The 23,711-nt window shown below is 38.0% G+C and overlaps 1 protein-coding gene across 3 annotated transcripts in view; it reads left to right on the plus strand.

Annotated features, from left to right (window-relative positions):
• Fas2 (neural cell adhesion molecule fasciclin 2) overlaps nucleotides 1–22,455 on the plus strand; it is a 93,149-nt gene extending 70,694 nt beyond the window's left edge. The window contains exons 2-10 of one of the 3 annotated variants that reach the window (XM_018515525.1): nucleotides 1,440–1,611; nucleotides 4,166–4,344; nucleotides 4,755–5,020; nucleotides 5,343–6,396; nucleotides 6,865–7,320; nucleotides 17,369–17,500; nucleotides 17,963–18,032; nucleotides 18,566–18,691; nucleotides 21,183–22,455. In XM_018515525.1, coding sequence (XP_018371027.1) covers nucleotides 1,440–1,611; nucleotides 4,166–4,344; nucleotides 4,755–5,020; nucleotides 5,343–6,396; nucleotides 6,865–7,320; nucleotides 17,369–17,500; nucleotides 17,963–18,032; nucleotides 18,566–18,691; nucleotides 21,183–21,324 — 2,597 coding nt within the window. In that variant the 3' untranslated portion in view covers nucleotides 21,325–22,455. Of the gene's footprint in view, nucleotides 1–1,439; nucleotides 1,612–4,165; nucleotides 4,345–4,754; nucleotides 5,021–5,342; nucleotides 6,397–6,864; nucleotides 7,321–8,143; nucleotides 10,231–17,368; nucleotides 17,501–17,962; nucleotides 18,033–18,565; nucleotides 18,692–21,182 lie in introns of those variants that run through there. The other 2 variants (XM_018515526.1, XM_018515527.1) reach the window with 2 other exon arrangements.
• Nucleotides 22,456–23,711: the final 1,256 nt, after the last annotated feature.

Genomic DNA, 23,711 nt, shown 5'->3' on the forward strand with positions numbered 1-23,711 from the left:
GGAAATCGACCGTCAGTTGTGGGCGTTCGTTGCGTTTTAAGCTTCGTAGTTAATCGCATGTAATCACGAATCGGCGCTTCTCCATGCGACTCGAGAAATTCTCACGGACTTAACGAGTAGTTCTAGTTGCGGCTACCGGCTCGCCCGTAAATTCGATAATGATTCCCTCGTTGCGCCGTCATTTCCACTCGTCAGGTAGCCTGAGCTTTACGTGCGCGAAGTTAACGAGCTAATGAGCTTGCAGAGCTGGCGCCAAGAGAGAGAGAGAGAGAGAGAACAGGCAAGCATCTATTCTGCATTACGCCGTTGATGCAGTTTACGTCCGGATGACGCGGGACGAGAAGAGGACGAGGAGGAGGTCACGGAACGTTTCCCAGTTAGGGCAATTCCGCACTTTCGCTCGCCGCAATTAATTAGCTCAATTCCCGCTTCCTGTTATGCCTGCCACTACGCCGAGTCGCGTCGTGTTGACGCCGAAGGCACCCGTCGCGCACGCCTGCATTCCGCCGACGCTCGCATACCGTTGTCATAGTTCGCGTACGCATCTCGGTCCCTAAAGGCGCTTTCTGTTGCGCTACGCGAACCATGAGCGTCGAGACGTCGCCGATCTGCCTCTCCGTGTTGTGCATTTATGTGATGACGGCGCCGCCGCCACCCCCGCTGCCGGAGGCGGTGTCGCCTCGGCCCACTCGTGTGGGTAAGAGAGATTGTAACCACGCGGGATTATCCCTTTCTGGGGAGTTGTTTCAAATTGTATGATCTTAAGAAACAATGTACAGATTAATCTTTATTTGCTCAGTATGTTGTAATGAATTTAATTCGACAAAAAAGAAAGAGTCGTAAGGCCGGTTTTTAGCTCTGTCTGAATTTTATTCTCTTCCTTTGAAACAATGTCTGGAAGCTTGGAAATATTAGTAAATAATTATTTTTTTCATTATTATATACTTTTTAATTGATATGGTATATATACATAAAAAAAAAATATTAAGTGTTTTGATATTCTAGAAGAGAAAGGAATTCAAATTTAACTAAACTTATAATCAACACGTAATCGACTGAAAAATATGATAAACTCGACGGTTTATTATCTACTTTGACATAATTTTTCACATACAATTATGACGATAAATTAGAATATGTATTCAATTCTAAATTATAGAAGCTTTAAAGATTTAAAGCAATGTTTTTGTAACTAAAAGTCGCATATTTAAGATAAGTGTCCGCTCTTGTATTTTTTTGCATTAATGCAAAAAATAAATTACAGGTATAATTATTAGGATGATCATTATAATACGCCGTTAACTATATCATTATTGAAACCAGTATTTTCCATCGGTCCCTAGCGACTGCGATCGTTTCGCATGCAAAACATGTATATACGCACACACTCATCTTTCTTGTCAGCATAATAACATTCGTGATTTTTTCTTGTTTTGCAGCTTATGCGAACGCAGCTAATCCGTACTTGGAAATTTTACCAAACGGCGAGACGCAGACAAAGCCGATTGGCTCCAGCATCATCCTCACGTGTAAACCGAAGGTAGAGGATCCGTCACTTATCTCTGAGATGCAATGGTTCGATCCATCGGATCGCGTGATTGAGTCTCTCAAGTAAGTCGATTACCATACCGACAATCCCTTCTTCTTTTTTGCTTATAGAAATAATATTTTCAAGATGACTCAAAAGTGATCAAGTCACCGGCGCTTCTCTATCTATATTACAATTAGGTATTGACAAGATGACAGTTTAATTAATCGGAGGTATCAGCTGCAACGCCGCTAGTGATATGATCATTTTTTGAAGAATTGTTACAAGCAATTATAAGAATCATAATTTATGAATCTAGACACTTTTCCTTTCGTATCGTTGATATTTATACATGAATTGATGTATTAATCAATTACAGAGAATAATGCATTTCATGTCGTGCTTCGTTAAAATACTTGCGAAATTTATTTGAATTGAGAAGTAAAATGTAATGAACCTAATGAATTATTAAAATAATTTTGAAACGGGGCGTTTTCTTTCGATTAAGAGTAAAATGTTACAATTTAATATTAATTATACACGTCATTTGTCTCTATTCGTCAATTTTAATCATTAATCGTAAATTTTAATAATTATTTATGACATAAATTATAAATCTCCATAGAGAGCACAAATTACAATCGGAAAAGTACAAAAAATATTTAATTTAACAGTAAAATACACATTAAACATAAACAGGGAAGTTCGTTGTAATACTAATTCACAAATTTCTGTCACTTGTAATGCATACACAGATACGCTGTCTTACCGCTCGAAAGGCGAGTATAAAACCTATTGTTGAAGACCTAAACATGCAACCATAGTAGTGCTCGTTCGTTCGCTGCTCCTCTCCCTGTTTCCACCTTTCTCATTTGCGGGTACATTCACCCGTCACTTCGCCCCCGAGTTCGATACAATCATTTTCCCACGATGTAACCACGTTTTCCGCAGTCCGCGCCATGGAGCTCTTAATTGCTGCAACGCGAACCGATTGCAGTTCGCGAACCGGCTATTGCTCGTTAAGCCGGAAAAGTTTCGAACGGTCGGTCGTACTAAATCTGACTTATTGAGCGCCCGCATACATCGAAACGAGGAAATTCGTTGGCCGGAAAAAAAATGCGTGTAACGAATTTTTCGTTTACACGTTGACGCATATCGAGTAACCTAGAACCACATTGTTTTTTTTTTTTTTAATTTCTCTGTTAATAAAATTCAAATTCGATTTCATTTATTGCAAGAGAAAGAAAAAATCGATTTTGAAGATACATAAATTTTTAGCATATTGAGTACATAAAAGTTAAATTATCTACCTAATTTTTTAACTTATAGTTTCAAAATAAAATGTGTAAAATCATTTGTTTAAATTTTTTTATGTTTATATACGTTCCTGAAAATTTATTTGCTCAAGCTCTCTAGTTTTGGATGTTAACTAGCTTTATAATTAAACTGCTCGAGCTCACAGGATTAAAAATGAAACACAATATTTCTAGGGCATTGCGCATGTATACGTGATTGTGTGCCTCAGCAGTAATTAAGCAACTCCATAATGGCGCAATTCTGTGCACACTCGCAAACATTATTTTATCCTCATCTGCAATATTTATGTCTTTATTCATGCAAGTCTGTCGATATCGTTAACAGCTAATATATGTACCGCGTGTCGCTCATACTGCGAAGTATTTAATCCAGCGATCAAATAATCTAACGAACGTTAACCCTAGTAACTGATTCGTCGTGTCGCGTGTTTGCACGATTACTCGATCCCCGAGTACGATTTGCATAATTAAGTACATTCGTCGTCAAGAGTACCGTGTGTGACATTCCCGGACAAAATCACCCCGATTCGAGCAATTTGCGCCACTCAATTATATGTTCTCCATATTACATTAATACAGGCTGTTACGAGAATCGATATGTAGAGACAAATCGAACCAGAAATATTCACGTGCCATTTATTTAAAAAAAACCTATATACATATAAAAATTTTTATCGGGACTTTTCGCTCTTTATAATTGACAGACTGCCATTGCTGTCGTGATAATATCGTATTATTTTTTAAAGATTTTTTATGCCAATCATCATTGTTGTATTTATGTTTATGTGATTGTCATAATATAGCTGCTTCACGATAACATAAAGTAATTTTTGGATGTTTATAATATTTCCCTAATTTCCCATATTTATTCGAAATATAAAAATTTGTTTTGATAATTTTCCATTTTCCGAAGTCGGAAACGCGATCTCACAGCAGCTACGCTTTTGATCCTATCACTTCTAGCTATCTTCTTAATCCGCAGAATCCATATTCGTAACCTTTATAGTCGACGCCATGCGATATTACATCCGGCATCTCATCGCCCGATATACTATATGGAAATTGCTTGAATACATCATATCATATATACCTATACTCGCATCATACGTCGATACGCTCTATGCCATACTATGCAACGTTGAATAATATGAGGTCATGTGAATGCATCTCGTTGTCGTTTACACGTCATTCTCGCGTCATTCACGAAGAACGTGTATAAACGCAATATCGTCATGCGATGTCATTGATCATTACCATCAATTTGGTGTGCTTTAACCGATATTGCGAATCATTTTGCAAATTGTGATGTTATTCTCCACAGCCAAAAAGGGGTTATTAACCCTAACCCTAAGCCAACCAGATACACCGAATGGCACCAAGATGGAAGACTGTCCCTATACTTTAATTCCCTTGAGGAGCAACAGGGTGGGAGGTACACATGCAAAGGGATTTATGCACGTAATATGCATTTAAGCAAATCTGTGACAATCGGTACTATTGGTGAGTATAGAATTAAAAAGCCTTATCGCATTTTAATTTTAAATGAACTTATCCCAATATAGAATAAAATATCCCTCAACGAGGTACATCGAACAGTACTTAATTAATATCACGATGAAATGATCAAAGAATTTTTTTGATTAAAATGTCATGGAAATCGTGTATAACTTTTTAATAAGGCAGATATAGAATATCAAATAATGGATATTTTGTTCTAGTTAATATTTTTGGCAAACAGATAAATTATACATATATCTAATTGTAAGGTATACAGTAAAATTATCAGTTTTTATTAATTATAAATAGATTTGAAATTAGTTAAACAATACACACGTTTTTTCTTTCGAGAGATTGATATATGTATATGTCGCAATATTTTTCCAAACAAATTTCCGATTTGTGATTAATAGTTGCGATCACGTGGGAGAATGCACCGCCAAATCAGTATCCTATTCTTGGCGAAGACTTCGATATTCATTGTCAAGTACGCGCTAGGCCATCGCCTTCGGTTGATTGGCTTTTCAATGGAAATGTGATCCAAACGAACGATCACTATATCATAAACACTTATTCCTTGAAGATCAAGAATGTCCAAGAGGCCGACGATGGTGTATATATATGTCGGGCATCGGTACAGACCACAGGAGAATTGCAAGAGCGACCTATTCGCGTTGAGGTACTACAATTAATATCTTCATTAAATTGCATTGATTTAAAAATTATCGTAAATTATTTCAGAAACTTATAAACATTTTCTATGAATTGAATAATTATTATATTACATTTGTTTGTTATGTTCATTATTTGTCATACTGTAACGGTTTTATTATAACAATATTATAACTTTTAATTTAATTTCTATTAACGCGCCATAAATTCGTTAATATATTTTTTAATTGCTAATAATTTTTAGAAATCATATATATTTGCTTAAAGATTTAAATCTGTGTATTTTTTCTTAAAAATTTTTTTTATCAATAACTGTTAATTCTTATTAGGTACACATACGACCTGCGATCACTGAGTTTACGAAACCAATAGACGTTATCGAAGGCGAAAACGCAGACATTAGATGTAATGGTACTGGTAAACCAAAACCAGCAATCACGTGGGTTAAGTCTTTAACCCAACAGAATCTGTCCATTACCGATCGCTTCGGTGTCGATCCGGTCTCGGGTATACTTACTATCACAAATGTGAAGCGCGAAGATTCGGGTGAGTATCAATGCATGGCAACAAACGCCGCAGGTATCGCTACTGCCACCACCCAAATAAACGTAATCATCAAACCGAAAATTATGGAGTTCTTGAACAAGACCGTGGTGGAGGGCAAAAGCGTGGAAATCCAATGTAAGGCCTTCGGTCGGCCACCACCCAAGGTGAGCTTCAGAAAATTCACCCTCGACAAGCCATACGCGGATGGCGCTCAGTCGGAAGATGACCGGATCATCGTGAGGAACGAACCAGACATGTCTAGCGACGTGACTATTGGCATTCTATCAATCACTGACGTTCTCACTGATAACGATGGCCTGTACGAATGTGTGGCGGAAAATACTGGCGGCGTCGCCTACATGAATGGTCATTTGACTGTAGAATTTCCGCCCTCCTTCTCCCCCACCATGCGGAACGTCACCTGGTCCTGGGAATCGAAACCAATTAATCTCACTTGTAAAGCTGAGAGCATACCGAACGCGACAATACGCTGGACTTTGCATGAGCAAAAGATCGAAAACGATGCTTTTATCCAGCAGTTTGGTAATGGGCCGATTTCCAATCTCCAAATAAGACCGATCGACCGGAGATATTACACGCATTATAAATGCATCGCTATGAATACTCACGGCACGCGGGAGCGTTTGATGGAGCTGAGGGAAGCGGCGAAACCCGGCGAGCTCTTGAGCGTCAAGATGGCTGAAGTTACCGCCACTACGATAAGATTCGATCTGGCAGTTCCCGTACATCCAGATTTGCCTATCACCACTATTACTGTACAGTACAAAGAGGAGTTGCATACCTGGCAAAACGCGAAGAATAAGACGTGGTCTATCGGTAAGTCTTATATGTATTCTTGTAATTTTAATGAACTCGGCAAAAAAGTTAAGATCTTAATATTTTCGCAAGAATGTCTATATTTAACGAATTTACACAAAAAAGTAATCTTATTTAAATTAACGAATTAATCAACCCAAATATATTTGAGATCATTTACTGTGATATTTTGCTCGTAAATATGTACATAATGAATTAATTAGACAACACAAAATTTAAATTTTGTTTATAGAGGATATAAAGTCTGAAAAAATAAAGAAATCTAATTATAATTTGTAATGATATTTATTTACAAGTCATTTATATTTACGGAATAGAATCGATAAAAAATTATTTTATATAAAACGTACATTATAAAGTTATACACTAAAGTCAAGTTATGCTATAATTTTAATTATTTTCTTAGCTTGTATTTTTCTTTACGTAAATTAACATGTAGTTAAACGTCACGTAAACAATGCCCTCTAGGTTCTCTGTACGTCATCGAGGGTTTGAAACCGCAGACGCCCTACGACTTCCGATTCGCCGGGAGAAATGAGGTCGGTCTGGGTAACTTTGGTAACTTCCATCGAGAAATCACACCCGGTAGAACGGTACCGAAAGATCCGAGAATTCTGGCCACGCCAGGCAATGAATACGAGCTGTCTCCGTACAGTCATCAATATGAGCTCAGCTGGGTGACGCCGCCCGACAATGGCGAACCCATAGACAAGTACCTGATCAAGTACTGCCAGATAGTACGTGTCGCTGGCGAGTGGGAAGTGTTGCAGGAAACCTGTCAATCGATAGATGTCAAATCCCAAAGCAGGACGAGGCAGTTCCTCAAGGACTTGAAATACGATACTTTCTACATAGTCGAGCTGCAGGCTCACAACGTGATGGGCTACGGCAAATCTGGATACGTCAAGATTAGAACGGCTAGAGGTAAGTTAGTGGCCCTTCGCAATTAATTTTCGGTGTTCCTACGATCCAATATAATTATTGTCATGACGTATCTACATTTTTCGTAATGATTTCCACTCGAGATATATTTAATTCCCTTTGAAATATATATGTGCACGAAGCTACTGCACTGAATATTTTTTTCTTCGCGATCTCTTCAAATCGTTTGTCAGTTTGTCGCCCCTATTTTTGTTCATTCAAGGGGGAGGGAAAAGGGTTATTTGAGGTCTTTCGTTTCCTCGTCTAGGAGGTTTCCACTCAGTTAAACTATCTTTTTTTTTTTATTGATTTTTTCTCAATAACTTTTCTAATTGGTTCTGTCGACGGCGGAAACGATCTTGTAATCGTCAGAAAGGCCTAAATGGCTATAACACCATTCGTTTTAAGTAAAATGTGTTTAATACTTTACACTTTCGTTTTTAGATGTAACGTACGTTTTTATAGGAATAAACTATGTTGATATAAATATTACGTTAATATATATATACATGTATTTGCAATATAAATTTTGGTATCGCGATTGCGATTTTTTATACATATTGTATAACTTGCCTTCTATTTTACGCGGAATGGAAAGTTATTTTGATAAAAGTACCAAGCCCCCGGCCCTTCTGGCGTTAATCGAGATTACAGGATTTGAACAAGTCCTCAGATCCCTTGACCCTGCGCAAGACACCAGCTAGCTAAAGCTACCCGGTGACCGTCGGCGGGCTTGTAAAGACATAAAGAAATATTTTACTCGACGACGACATACTTGAAGCGGGGAAGATCTTTTTTATTACACAGAGCCTTTTTATCCATTCAGAATCTACGGGCATCACTGTGGACTACAGTAATGCTGGTGATACTTGCAAGACCGGCGTCGCCATTACCGCAGCAGTAATGCTCCTATCTCTAGCCATTTAGAGTCGCCGTCAGGGATATTTGCTCCTCGCGCTCTAATCCTCCCTCCGTCGTGAACGCACGCGATAGGAAGCGAGGCGAATTCGCGAGGCCGACAGTACAAGCGAGACACCACGATGGACGAAAGTGACACATACGCTCCACTAATATAACACACATCCTCTTTCGTGATTTCCTGCGACTCGTGTTTCGTTCGAATCTGATCGAATTACCTAGGCATCTCGGATACGAAAGCGTTTTCCGTTAAAATGGTTTCGTGCGAGACACGACGCGGCGAAAGTTAATCGCGGGACAATTGTACACGATAGTATCTGTTCATTTATATATCCATTTAGCAGTAAACGATCGACAACGAAGAATAAATTGATACGTTCGCCGGTACATTCCGAGAGTAAAGATTATGGCGTTCAAGTGAGTTTCTTTTAAGAAGGAACAACGTGAAAAGTCGTTATGCGAACTGTATTTATACGTATTATTTGTTGAATGCTCACTGCGTGTTAGTATAAACGTACTGATATGTTTATTTTCATTTTTCTTTCTCATGTATAAGTTAAGGCTGTACTTTGGTAATTTCTGTAAGAGAGACGGGTATCGCAGTGCGCAACGATAATATATATTCCCTCGCACCGCCTCGAGAACAAGGCGTGCAAGAGAATTGACGTAACCAAAACGAATGTGCTGTAACAATTATTTCGCGTGTTATAATTTTCGTTTCTTAATTAAAGTCAGATTTATGCACTTTTAAAAAGATTTAAGATAAGTCACGACTACGCTTCGTCAACTTTTGCAGTTTACGAACTTTTGTATGGTATGTGTTATATCGATAGATAAAAGAAGAATGTGCTTCCCTACATATAGGTTGGTTCGAGAATAAATTAACGAGTTATATCGGATAGAGCTACGACTATACGAGTGCGAGACTATAAGATAGTGACCGTAAGAGTACTACTGCCCTGAATTGTCTACTATATTCACGCGCAAAGTTTATCGACCAAGAGGAAGGATATTATATAATCGATATTAAGGGAACGAATAGTCGCGATTAGAATCGTGGCGACTCGTAAATCACGCACGAATACGAATGTAACAATCGTGTTCCGTAGAATACGTACAGTTTGGTGCATCGGAGCTGTTTACTGAGTTTGCCGATCAGTATACGTCCAAAATATTTTTAGATGAAACTTTTTTCACGTCTTTTGCGATCTGATTTTTATAAGATCTTAATTACGAACATTCTTAATTACGAAGATTGATTGACGAACAAAAGGGAGGGAGAAGAATAATAGAGCCATTAAACAAATGCGGTCGATGAAAGTATTTGGATATTCGCAGATTCATCATAGCAATCGGAACAAAAAATTGATAAAGTTATACAACATAAAAACGACGGAATTTGCCTTTACGAAAAAAAATCCGTTTTTATTGAGGCCTTGAGAATTGGGACATTTTCCTCCTTCGTAAAAGTCGACACTTATATCCACAATTCGCGTTCGTGCGATGTTCTTTTACGAGGCAAAGAATTTCACACGAGCCAGCGGAACTCCTCGCGAAGTCGCGTCACGCACACAAGATCCAGGAACTTTAATCCTAGAACCCGACTATATCCAATGCAAACATAGATCTGATCATGAGGAAAAATGAATAAAGAAATCGTAACGCGCGAGTAATGAAATTGGTATATCTTGGAGACAATTTTTTTCGCATTTTTTCACAGGATAATAGTAGTAAATTGTTATCATCTAAATTGCTGTGTTTTACATGCAATATATTCCTGTGTATTTTTATGCAATAATAAGATACAAAATTGTTATAATTCTTTATAAAGAATTGTTTATTTGGAGTGGAAATCTTAGCATTTATCGTGATTCGTAATTCTACGGTTGGGTTCTACGACTAATCGCGAAACAAAATCCGAAATACGATGACTCTCACACGACTGCCAATTAATATTTTAGTTGGGTTAATTTTTGAAAATTGCGTCTGATTTTTCTCTCCTCTCTTGCCTTCAATTTGTTTATCTACTTTTTGTAATCTTTATTTTTTTTTTGGGAAATTTATTCAGTCATTAGTTTCGCTTGACTAGTTTTTGAAATACATGTTTAGTGTGCGCATGATCTGTGTGTTGCGATCATTACGATTTATATGATTCTTATTACACATATTTACAATATAATTATAAATTTATTATCGCCGTAGCTCTTACGTATTCATAACCGCCGCTACCGGCAGTAGCCGCCATCACCGCCGTAATTATCACTAGTAACCACTGTCGTGATTAATCACTAATCTCGGGCGATGAGATAAGGAATCGAGATCGGTCTAATTTTGACTAGTTTTGGATTTTGATGCGAAAAGATACGTAAACCGTTCTTGAACATCGAGCAGAGCAATTGAAATACTCAAGTAAATTGTTAAAACCAGCAATATTCCATAATAAATTAGAATATTAGATTTGCAAAACAATTTTTTAATGATAAAAAAAATGAAAAAGCGGTTAAAATTATAAACTCTCTAACTAGAAGTTACAGAAATTAAAAGCCACAATTATAACTTCAACGTCGAGAGAGTTCATTGAATGAATTTTCCCATTTATTCAGTCTCCCGTTTCGCGACGTAGTTATTCCGACCAGAACAGCGGGACGATTAGTGTAAGGTACATTTTCCCTTACTGTTCTTTCACGTCGAAAATTGAACTTGGCGAAATTACACGGTTTCGATTCCTGAATAAGAGACTACAAAAGGAGCGCGGTTCGATCTCGAAGGCCTGGTCGTATCCGGAACGGGCGGTCTTTTACCTCAAGTGCCTGTACACACACACGCACACACACACATATATACACACGCATGTACACATACACATTGATCGCCTCCCCCGCGAGGCTCACGCGAAAACACCGACGATCGATCTCGATGTGACGAGGTCTTCGACCTAAATCTTTTTACGTCTCTTTTATGTCTGTTCGCAATGCCTGGGTTCTTAGATATTAGTCCACAACGCATGGCATGCGCTTTGTTATCATTACTCCCCTTCTTATTTTTTTTTTTAACTTAGCGATGCGTCACGCCGAGCCTCATCGGCGATGCTCCCATTCCATACACGCCGCCCCCGTTTAGGTGGAGAACGCGGAGAACGTGGAGAACTCGTTCACGGCATTTAATACGATGACAGCATATTGGATTTTGATGACAGACTTTTTTTTAACAATTTCGATTTTTCATTATGAGAATTTCAATGATAGCATGGTTTTATGAATTTATGATTGAAAAATGAAATTTTATGAATTGAGGCTCTCTAACAGTTCTAAATTAAAATAAACTGATTCTCAAGAGCTACTTTATTTTTCTGTTTATTTAAAATTCAATTTCGGCAGAGATTGTATTTCAAAATAAATGGCCGAGACATTTAATATTGATGAAAAATCTGAAAGGTTTTGTGTAAAAATTTTTTAATAAAAAATCGATTTTATATATGTCCATAAAAAATCTGTTATTAAAATTTGATATGGTAAGAATGTGACATAGATATACATAACCGAACATAGCGTAAGAATAACGAGATCTTAATTATCGATTACATTGAATAATATTACGAATTGGTAATATTATAGTGGCCCGAGATATTCTTCGACATTCGCAACAAAGTTTTATCGAGACTGAGGCACACAGGGCATACTATCGCGAATTTATGGAAAACAAACACGTCTGCAAATCTTATACGAATACCGGTTACAAAAACAGTAACTTTTCCCGCAAATGTATTCCCTCGGAACTGGAATAACCAATAACATCCTGGGTCTCGAGAGAAAAAAAATGAAAAGAAAATATCGGATCTAAGATCAGAAGTAAGTTTCATCATACGTGTAGTTGAATTTCTTAATTCTTATCCGATTTCTTTTTCCCGCTCTTCTATTTTTCGAGCGATGGAATGATATTGATTAATCCGGTTTCAAGATATCGATACTTATCGCCGCGTTGATAATATTATAAAGCCAACATTGAGACTTTTAGCCACAGGTGTGATTAAATATCGTGATAGATAAACCCTGACGGAAAATAAGCTCCTTACTTCCGTTTACAACCGTAAAAACTCGACCGGATTCAATCGACGGGAAAACGACAACGTCTTGTACACGCAAGTGTATATAATAAGACGTTGTCGTTTTACCTCCTGTTTTACCTCCCGTAACTATAAACTCCAACGTAATTTCGTAAACGTCACAAAGCGGAATTAGTGGAAGAAAGCGTGGATGCGCGAACAAAGTCTCTTTCAGAAGATGCTTTAAACCGATAAAAGACAAGCGCGGAGAGAGGCGGAAGGCTTTAAACCGATGATAAAGACAATGTCGAGAAGCAGACGCGATGGTAGAAGAAAACGATTCGAAGGGGACGATCGTCGAAATGGTTTTCCATCCGTCTCGAATCTGCCTCCAATGAGTTTTCCTCCTTTCTGGCGGAAATCACCGGGCGGCTTCCTGGAAAGCTCCAGAACGATTGTAACTGGAACTGGCCAAACGAAATCCCTCGAAATTCGCACTTTGTCTCGATAAAAGGATTCGTGAAATTGCAACGAACAGACCACGGTATCGATTCAGTCCATCGTTTCGCTAAAGATACGGTCTTCCGTTGTTCCTCTTACTCGAACAGAGTAACATGATTCTGTCAAAGTCCAGTTCATTTTCATCAATATCAAGAAAGAACCGTAAAGTCTCTCGCCTGTATTTAACCATTTACCCATATTTAACTTGAATTAATTTTGCACTTTATGCATTTCGCATTAAATTCGCTGTTCTATTTTAATTTCGTATTAACATCGCCTTCCAATCTTAATTCATTCGCAACGTTACCGATTTCTTCACAGCGTCAAAATTAGACAGTGAAATTCAGCAACAAATTCGTGACAAGAATACGGACCATTGTGTAGTTTCTTCGTACCGAAAGGATACAGTAATTCAGAACGGATAGTAATTTAACGTCGTTAAAGTGCCCCACGCAGGAATACGAGCTACAGTCACGAACAAACGGCTCTTTATTCGCGATTGTTCGACGTGTCGCGATTCGCACGGACTAATTACGCGAACGTGCACTATTCGTTCCTTCCCCCTTCCCCCCCTTTCCGCCTAGAACATAGACGGGCGTGTTTGCGGAGAGCCTCAAACCAGAGAGACGCACGCGACCGACCCTCCTGCAATCTGCCAGGATCAATCGATCCTCGATTCTTGCGCCGCGGCCAGAATTGTCTCTCTGCCGGGAAATCAAGGCGGCTTTGTGTTTTGTACTCGAGGATCGATCCCCCCCGCGCGCGAACTGCGCCGTCCGGATAAATTGCGAGCGTATAAATGCTCGATTCGGCAACGACTCATTGTCTGCGCGAGCGTTTGCTTTCACCCGGACGCTTCGAGCACCGGCATCATCATCTCGAGGACGCGATTGCGGACGGAATCAATTAGCGGGGAATGCGGGATTATTCCAATTCATTCACTTTATACGATACGATTGTGTACGATTATACAGAATTCATCTTGCGGGAAGAAAACGCTGTCGTACAATGGAATAATTCTATAAATTATAGATATACAAATAACGATTTTCCGTTTATAAAATCAATCAGTTTTTAAAAATAATATTTTAATCCGAGAAGTTTCTAAAATTTATATTTCTTGATTTTTTATTTAGCTAAAATTCCTAAAACGCGTCTTTTCTTTTGCCTTTGTTACTTTTAATACTTGAAGGTTGCGTATATTAGGTACCGCATTTCCTGAAACATTTCCCGAGAAACGCCGAAATAATACACGTCAAATATACGTACAATCTGAACGTGTCTGTGTTTAAGCAAGAAGTTTCCCAACAGCAGTAAGCAGCAGCTGGAGTGTTTCTCGTTACAGAGATAATCTCTCCGCGCGCGTACAAATGAATCGCTCGAGAGAGGAGGAGAGAGCCGGGTTGTTTGCGCTGGCTGATGTGCCGGGTCCATTCTCTAGTAACCACGCGACTTCGTTGGGGAGATAGAAACAAGGAAAACGTAGAAAAGTCAAATAGGTCTGCTCGCGAATGCGAATCCGTTCGTGGAACCTCCGGGCGTCGCCACGTCGTTTATAAATAGCCGCTGCGTTAAAGAGAACTCCGTCGAGAGGATGAACCGGAGGACTGGAACGATGAGAGGGCGAGAAATGTAAAAACATAAGCACGATACTCTCCGTGATCTATTTCCGATGGACGTTGCATGGTTTTCGCGCGATTTCGCAGTACCAGGTCCTCGAATCTGCGCGGTGAAACGGTGTTATTTTAATCCTTCCACTGTGGAAAAGCATACTAAAATCACTCTACAAAATAATCTTTCCATATATAATATTGTGTTGAAATTATTTAATAAAATTTTTGCCGCTATGTCATTTTATCTCTCGAAATACGTACGTCAATATTACTCGACGAGAAACATGAAGATATTTGTTTGCATAAAATTAAATTTAGTAATCAACGATTTTATTATTCTCTTGATAATAGGAGGGTTTAATGATACATTTAATGTTGAAATATTGATAAAAAGATGTCGAGTGCCTAAAGGTTTGTGTACAAAATCGCGTTTTAGTGTGTAACTCGGTTAATAAAATAATAAACGGCCGTCTCTCTGCATTCGGAAAAGCCTTCCGCCAATGCATTAGTATTTTTTGCGGCCCTTTTAGTCTTTTCTATTCTGTTATTTTATTTAATCATAATAAGGTTCGGATTTGAGAGAGTTTTTTCCGGCACATTAAACAGAATCTCTATAAACAGAATTAGTTTTGCGTCGGAGAAAGAAAATACTTAAGCCGCTTACGGAAATGAGAGTATATTAGTAAAAACTGTAATGTACCTTTTAATTTTTTTTCTTTATATGTCGGCACAGTTTTTTTCGGGTGAAGGTAGAAGAAAAGGATATATACGTGCCGCTGAATTTACTTCGGGTTGCAGAAGGTACACGGATTGTCCAGGTTTAAGAAATAATAGCTCCGACTCGGAGCTAGGCACGTTACGACACGGACCGAAAATAGATCGGAATGCGAAATCGAACTTCAACGTGGTCGTTCGGTATCCGTTGTCGCTCCGGTTACTTTTACGAGACATTCGATGATAGCGCGTAGCAATCCCCTTGTATTCTTCTCCGGTCTTTTTCTTTCTTTTTTTATCTTTTATTATGGTACCGTGGACTCCGCTCGTATCTTCCGAAGGGTATATATTTACACACTACAGATACACGCAGACACACATACACGCAACATGATACATACATATATATATATACATACACGTATATGTACAAACGTATATATAAAGAGTATACATAGATAGATAGATAAAACATTTACATACGTCTAAGGATATGTACTAGCCTAGTGCCTAATATGTTCGTATTTATGAGGAGGATAAACTCGTATAACTCGTTCTTTCCTGTGCGAAACATTCAATATTGTAAATACAACGGAACGACGTAAAAAAAAAAAATATATGTGAGTGTCTAAGGAGAAAAAAAAGAACAATACGGATGGACAAATCCGAGCCAGCGGAGAAGCCACCTTCAAATTGTATATCCTGTGCCGAAGTTGTCAATTTTCCGAGCTTAAGAATTTTCCGAACGGAATGACGAGCGAAAAGAGGATGGAGATGGGATGATCGTTTCCGGGAATATCTCTCTCAGCTGAGAGGTTCTTCTGGCCGCGCGTTTGCAATTTGAGATGGTTTCTTTTTCGGCGGTCTTATTTATTTTTTCGCTTATCATTATACACATCGCCTCTTTACTTTATAATTATGATAAAAATAAACCACGGGAAGCGACGCGCGTCACCGAAAACGGTAAATATCCCCTTAAAGTACAAGCAAGTGCAAGATGTTGGCCGCTAACTAACGTAGTTGAGAGCTCTGTTAAGGATTGGATGGTAGTGAGAGAATGTGGGAAGAGGAGAGAGAGAGAGAGAGAAATGACAGAGAATGAGTGAATGTGTGAGACAGAACTAAATGCGAGGCACTTACAGTGGTGGGGCTTTTTGTGTGGAGGTAGCACTTTTAGACTAGTGGCGCGTAGAAACTAACATCGATTGTGGGAGGCTAGTGAATGAGCTTTTTCCTCCCCTCTTTCCTTTCTCCTCCCTTGAGCTTTTTAGCACAGCTCGTGTTGTATGGTGTTGCGAAATGAGACTCTTCTATCGCTTCTACGCTCTGCAGTGCGCTAATTATCGCGATCCATTAACCGATGTATAACACACACACACGTACACAAAAAATACATGACACGCACACATACACACACTCATTTGCACACTCTGTGTCTCCTTAACTGACAATCACTACTTGTATGTCTTGTCGTTGTTGCCTTCTGGTTTTTGGTTTCCTCCTTTGATAAAGACGGATTTTTGCCGCATTTCCCCCACACAACCCCGCCGAGATCTTGTTTCTTTTCAGGAAACTAAAATATCATTGTACGTGGAACGTGTTTGGTGATGCGACACCGCGACCGATACTCGAGAAGTAATTATCTTAATTACCGCATCGACGTATCGACAGAATTTTATCTCGTATTTTATATATATATATATATATATATATATATATAACGTTGTATTATATAATATATGTTTATCCAATAATATATTGGCATTAATAATATAACCGATAATACTGTTAGTAACACTGTTTAATATTGAATAAGTAACTGTTTAATACCTAATAGTTTATTAACACATAACAATTATTTTTAATTAATTATTGCAATTATATCTAGAATCGTGTATTTCAAACTTAAACAGGAGACTACTAGCTGTATAATTTGCCACAAAATTGTAACCGTTGCGTCGTAAAATCGACTGATATATTTTTTTATATCAAATATTTAATAATTTTCTCTACAATAACGGTTCTGTTAGATCAGAAAAAAAAAACATACCAGTACGTTTTCTCAAGCATGTCTTATCGCATCCTTCCGCAAGCACTTCCACGATGTATATCACCAAGTACGCGTTCAAATGCAACGATTGTTAACCATCACCAAACATCGTTCAGTATCGCTTTTGCACTAACGGTCTGCGATATACATATGTATACATATAGTATCACGATGGATATGTTTAAGAATGATGTGCTTTTATCGTCTTTCAAGGTGTAGATTCCAGCGTGCTGCAGCATCAAGGCCCGTTAATATCGAGTGGAGCCATAATCGGCATTGTCCTCGCGACGATATTCGTCATCTTTATCGTCATCGATGCCATCTGCTGTTGCGTGCGCAAGACAGGTGAGCCAGGCGTTAAATCATCAAGTACAGCTTGAACAGATCATTGATAAATACCCTCGCGTTATTGTAGTATAAAGGGGAAATATCGAAATTCAATTTGCGTTCGCATTATTATTAATTACGTTCATCACGCATTAGTTATATCTGCCGATTACGCCATTCGATAACAAAGTTCTGGTTATTACTTATTATTGCGGCTATAACATTTGATTTATATTTCGGAATTTAATTATAAAAGTACGTAATTTTGAAACCTACGAACAAATTTAGGATTTAATTGCTGTATATTAAAAGCACGTATAAAAGCTTTTTAGTAACGCATAAAAATATTCCAAACGCGTACGATGATATAAAAAATTAAATTATAATTATTTTGTAAATCTATGAATATTAAAATATTGCAACATTTTTATTTTGATTGTTAACAATTTGCCACAGTAACGTTTCTCTTTTGCTTTATAGGGATTATTAACTATATGCGCGAACGATCTCGACGGAAACCAGTCGACGAGGAAGAAACGAAGCTCGGCAGGTGAGTCTTTTTCCGAATATTCGTAATTCACGTAACAGTATTCTGAATATATATGTATTATGGGATACTCTTTTTTGGATATACTTCTACAGTTTTTACCGCATCTCGTTTATATTATTACATATGTATTCTACATTGTGCTTTGGCAAGTCTAGCGCTACTTAATCATATTATCGAACTTTGCACCCGTCATTGAACTCTCGTTCACACGTCGGTACGGTCTTTTTTGTTTCTTCCGTCTTCACTCTTTCTTGACCGTCGAGTTCGTATTACTTCTTCCTCTCGCCGATAATTTGATTAGATCTAAACGCGAGTCATAGAGAGAGATTTCTCTCACGTTATCTACACGATTCTGCGAACGCCTGCAATTCAGCCTCGCATAATCGCGTCTCGCGCGATAGAAAGGACGATAGTGGATGCGATGACGGTGGTAGAGTCGCGATATTAAATGTTAGAGAGTAGCCCGCCGGCAAACACAGAGACAACACTTTTGACTCCTCTCGTATTTCTCTCTTTTTTTTCTTTACCGGTAGTCTTTACGGTTGGCGGTTTCCATTGCCGTATTGCGACCAAAAAATGGCCAATGTCGCCGGGGTCACGGCCATCCAAGACTCAAGTAGTGGAAAAAATACCATTAGATTGGTCAAACACACTGCCATGTAAGAGAGAAAACGATGTATAAGCGAAATCAGTAAGAAGCATGGCCCCTCACGAAGGGGCTCCGACACAGCTTTCCACTTTGCATGACTTTTCTCTACTTTTTTTTTCCTTTTCTTTCAAAACTCTCGGAGATCTCTCCTCTTTTTTTCTTTTTTTTTTTCTGCGTACTTTTCTTACCTGACTTCCCCAAGCGACGACGGTACCTATCGCTGAACTCATCCGACTCGACGTTCGGGGATGATCCGTCCTTGTAAGGGAAGTCGTCGATACGCATCAAACAGAATTTGATGAGCATGGGAGAAAACACGTTCGATTCACGTTGGACGCATTCGTTGTGCCGCCAACCACTCTCCCTCGTCCTGCAACACATTTATCTTTTACACTTTTGCGTTGCGCCGACATCCGTGTCCACTCGTGGCTACGCATAGGCAATGTACATATTATATCTCTCCCTCTTTCAACCGTCGGACGGATTATGGATAACTTTAACGAGTGTAGCATATAATGGATCGCACATTTCATTTTTTACTTTTTCATTAGCAAAATACGAAAAAGGTGAAATTCGAGGTGAAATTTTAATAAACGTAAAAATTTTTTTAATTTCTGCTAATTATTTTATTGTTCTAGATTTATTCAGTGAATAAGTCACAAAGATGGAAAGAATTTTGTAATATTTTATACGAAAAAAAAAATCTGAAAGAAGAAGATACTTTAATTCCCTGTTTATGATTTGCGTTTATAAAGAAGTTAGTTTCGAGAATGAATTGTTATTTATATTATTTATAAACCCGACATATATTTATTAAATAATTTTAGTACACACACATTGAGTACTGCCTTCGAGTGGACACGCTTTAGTGCTATTTCGTAACGCGCATAGAGCTCGCGGGTACTCGCCTGAGCTTTGGCCATGCCGCATGCACGATACACTTTGGAATAACGCTCACTTTGCCCTTAATTCTCTCTCTAGTCCGTTCCGTCACCGCACAATGTTGCAACAAGTATGCGAGTCTTGTTCTCGACCTGCCAGTTTTGTGCTTTGCGAAGCACAAATAGCACTGCGAGTAAACGCTTATTATAAGCGACTTGGTGTTTACCTTGAGTGGAAGTGGTGTAAAATGATAAAGTAACGAGAAAATTATTAACACATGTTAGTTATCGTGACGCACAGAAGAAAGACAGAAACGTAAGACATTGATTCTTTGGATTTTAACGAAAATGGACATAATTTATATTATTACGCAAAAAAAAAAGGAATTTTGTACGATTTCTAAATATTTCTATATTATTTTATAATTATTTCAAAATGGCTCAATTAAATGCTCCAAAAACTTTTTATTTCTAAAAATGAAGAAAATTACTTCCGCTCAATGGTTTGCATTTTTTTTAACGATGTCCACAGATTTCATTCAACTTCATTTAAGTTTTATTTCTTAAAAACGCGGGCATTATGTACAAAGTACAAGTTATATTTAAAAAAATACATATTTATTAAATTCACAAGGGACCATCTCGGTTTGTACAACAAATTAGTGAAAATCTTTGATATCGGTAAAAGGTGACAGCATATATAAAATGTAAATTAAGAAAAAAAAACAAGACCGTATAGATGATAGATTCCCAGGAATTTGGTATTATAGTGCGTGGTAAAAGTTCTGGAATGATTAATATTTTTAAAAATATTGATTTATCAAAAAAATGTTTGAAACAAAATTAATAGGTTTTAAAAAAACAGATGTTAATTTGACTTTGGGATCTCTCTTTTAAAATCACTTGGTAACTTTTTTTAAACCCTATTACTTTTGTTTTAAACATTTTTTAGATAAATCAATATTTTTTGAAATATTATTCGTTTCAGAACTTTTACCACGTACTATAATACCAAAAATTTTTTGGAACCTACGACCTATAGATTGTAAAAGGTTTTGCCTTTTTTTAAATTTAAATCTTATGATGTCAACTTTTACTGATATAAAAAATTTTCATTAATTTGTTGTACATATCGAGATGCTCCCCCTTGTCAGATAATTTTAAAATCGAAAAAATTTTGTTCGAAGTATAATAAGAATATTTATAATGTAAGAAATAGGACGCAAATTCTTTTTATTCTTCTACGAAACTTTGTGCATATGCACGCTGAGAAAGTTGAACGCTGTTCAACTTTCTGAATGCTTACGGACTAGTTAGGAAATTCCCCCAGAATCGTAATAAACGCGGCTTCCTCGGGATTTATCGGAATCGAAAATGGCATATGGCATATAGACCCGCGTAGAGAGAGACGCATTCGGTTCTTCGAAGCTTCTTTCACTACGACAGTTCTTTTACTTTGCGAGTGACAGCATGCCTGACGTGTGTATTCGATGTCGCACCACGCGCCACATATGGACATGCTCTCTTTTTTTCCAATTTTTTTTTCTGCCCGGTATTAGAAGTTAATCCGACATCGGAAATCACGGTCCTCCGTCAAATGTTGTATTGACACTTTTGCAGAGACGAGAAGGAACCGCTGAAGGAGGAAAAGAAGATCACGCCGATCATCGATTCCGGACTGCGCCGGGAGACCTCCATCACTTTTGACGGCAAGAGGTCTGTCTCCAAGACCGGCTTCGTCGGCAAGGATTCGGCCGTCTAGATATTCTTCCGGCGTACTAGATTGTAAATCGTTCCGGAAAAACGCAGCGCGGTTTCCGGCTAAAAAGTGTTCTCGAAAAAAAAAAAAAACCAAGAAAATGAAAACCAAGAAACGAAAAGAAGGACGCGCAGAGGGAATCGTACGTACACGTTCGCAAGCTCGTTTTGCGAGAAGACGAGGGATTTAGTGATCCGTCTCGCTGGATTTTTTCCGGATGAAGCCTCACGCGATTCCTCTGTCGCCATTCAGCGCCAAATCTCTACCGCGAGTCTCTGCTTTTCGTTTTGCTCTGAAAATAAACGTGCGCGGTTTCACAGTCGCACGCCGACCCGCCTTCTACCCTTTCGAAACCTCTTACCTCGTGTACTGCGATACACTTTTTGCCGCCTACACTTCCTCGTAGAATCCCCTGAAAGCGCTTCCCGCCACTGGTGAACGTATCCTTCGCCTATTACTTTGCCGCAAAGTTTTCACTGCACGTCTGATTTCGCGTGTAACGTAAGCTAACCGCTTAAAGAAAGCAGCAAACTTTAAGAACTTGACATATTCTCCGCGGTACTTTCAGCTAAAACATTAAGATTTTAAGACGTTTGAAGTGAAAGCGATTTGATCGGAATATTTCATTAGTTGTTTGACTATCGCGAGATTGCTCGAAAGTAACATCAAAAAGATTGATCCAAGGTAGTTTTTATCGACGAATATGTCACGTTTGAAAGGTTTGTCCCTTGGAACATAAAAGCAGTCTTGAACTCTTTTGCCCCGTCATTGTACTCGCCGAAGCATGCGAAGAAGCGCAGATAATCGATAGCTTATGAAAACGAGAAGTACGAAATAAGCGAAGCTTACTCGGTAATTGCTCTTAGGAGAAAGTTACGGATATAATTATAACGTATAAATGCAAGGAAACGAGGAGTAAGTAGATCGTTTGCGCGAGAAGAAGAAGCTGGCAAGAAGAATGTACAAAAATTCGTTGTGCAATTGGTAGAGGTCGACTGATCAATTTAGATGAACGCTTCGAGGCACCCTTTAGATTATCACAGTCTAGTACGCTGGGTAGTATCGTGTCCTTTGTCGCGCGCGGCTTTAAGAAGACCGCGCGGAAAGTCGTACTCTGTTGCGCGTGAAGACAAAAAAATTTCGTGTTTGTTCGGAAAGAATACTGCATTTAAAAGGTATAATCGCGTAAAAATGCAACGCTCGTATTCTTCACACTGTAATATCCAGGCAGCTCTAATTCGTTATTGAAAAAAAAAAAGATTCTTTTCAATATTGAATTAATATTTAATTAGAAAGAGTATTATAAGGTTCTTTCAAAATCTTTCAGGGAGTTCAATAAGACATATCTAAATTCCTATAGTTAGCAAAAGAATTGAAATATTCTTGAACAAGATGGAAATAGAGAACAAAATTTATTGTTAATTTCAGTCTTTGACGTACATTTCTTCAAATGCAAAGTGTTTTTTTATCTATCAATTGTTTTGTTTCTTTTGAGCGCGTTTATTTAGCAATTAGTTTAGCGCGACGAAATTTTAATTGTGTTTCAATTTAATTACAACACTGAATCACATCCAGTATAACTTCTAAAAAGATTTTCTTTTTAATTCTTATTTAAAAGGGCAGCTCTCTATTTTCAGAATATTTAAGACTATGAGTGTTGCTTTTATATTCCGCCAACAGAGAAAAACTCTCTTTTAAACGAGGTACGCGATTTTGCGACTACCTTCAAACTGTACATACACCTTGAACAATCTATTATCTTCCTTCCCTCAAGCTCCATACCTCATCATCCTTCTTCATGTTTTTCGATTAGAAATGACTATCAATTGAGAGACATAAATGATAGATAACTCATACGCGATATATATTCGACACGCTTTTATTCTCGTAAATTCTTGACTCCGTGATCGTAACGTTCAATCCTTTTCTCATTTATTTTTAAATCTAAAGACTGATTCTTTCACGTTGCCAAATTAATGGATATAATTATCGTTCAGGTAATTGAAAGAAAATATCGAATTGCATCTATTTCATTGTTTTGTCGCCGATCGCGCATTGTTCAATACGCGAGTATTGAACAGTGTTCTCTGTTGAGTTTTACGATCATGCGTGTGACCACTATAGTTATGAGTGAATTACTACTTAAATCTCGCATATTCTTGTAGCGAGTTCGTTCGTTCTTCGTACATTTATATAATCCATAACCAGCCTTGTATATTTATACCTTCTTACTTTTTATTACCTCGAGTGAGAAAAGCTCTCAGTTACTCTTATTTTTTAGTCATGATGATATTTTACAATATTATAGTTACCTTGTTAATAGACGTAAGAGCAGCTCATCTTTTTTATTTTTCCTTTTTTATTATTTTTAAGGTTCTTCCTCTTTTTCT

The sequence above is a fragment of the Trachymyrmex cornetzi genome, unplaced genomic scaffold, assembly GCF_001594075.2.
Source record: "Trachymyrmex cornetzi isolate Tcor2-1 unplaced genomic scaffold, Tcor1.1 scaffold579, whole genome shotgun sequence".
Taxonomy (NCBI): Eukaryota; Metazoa; Arthropoda; class Insecta; order Hymenoptera; family Formicidae; genus Trachymyrmex; species Trachymyrmex cornetzi.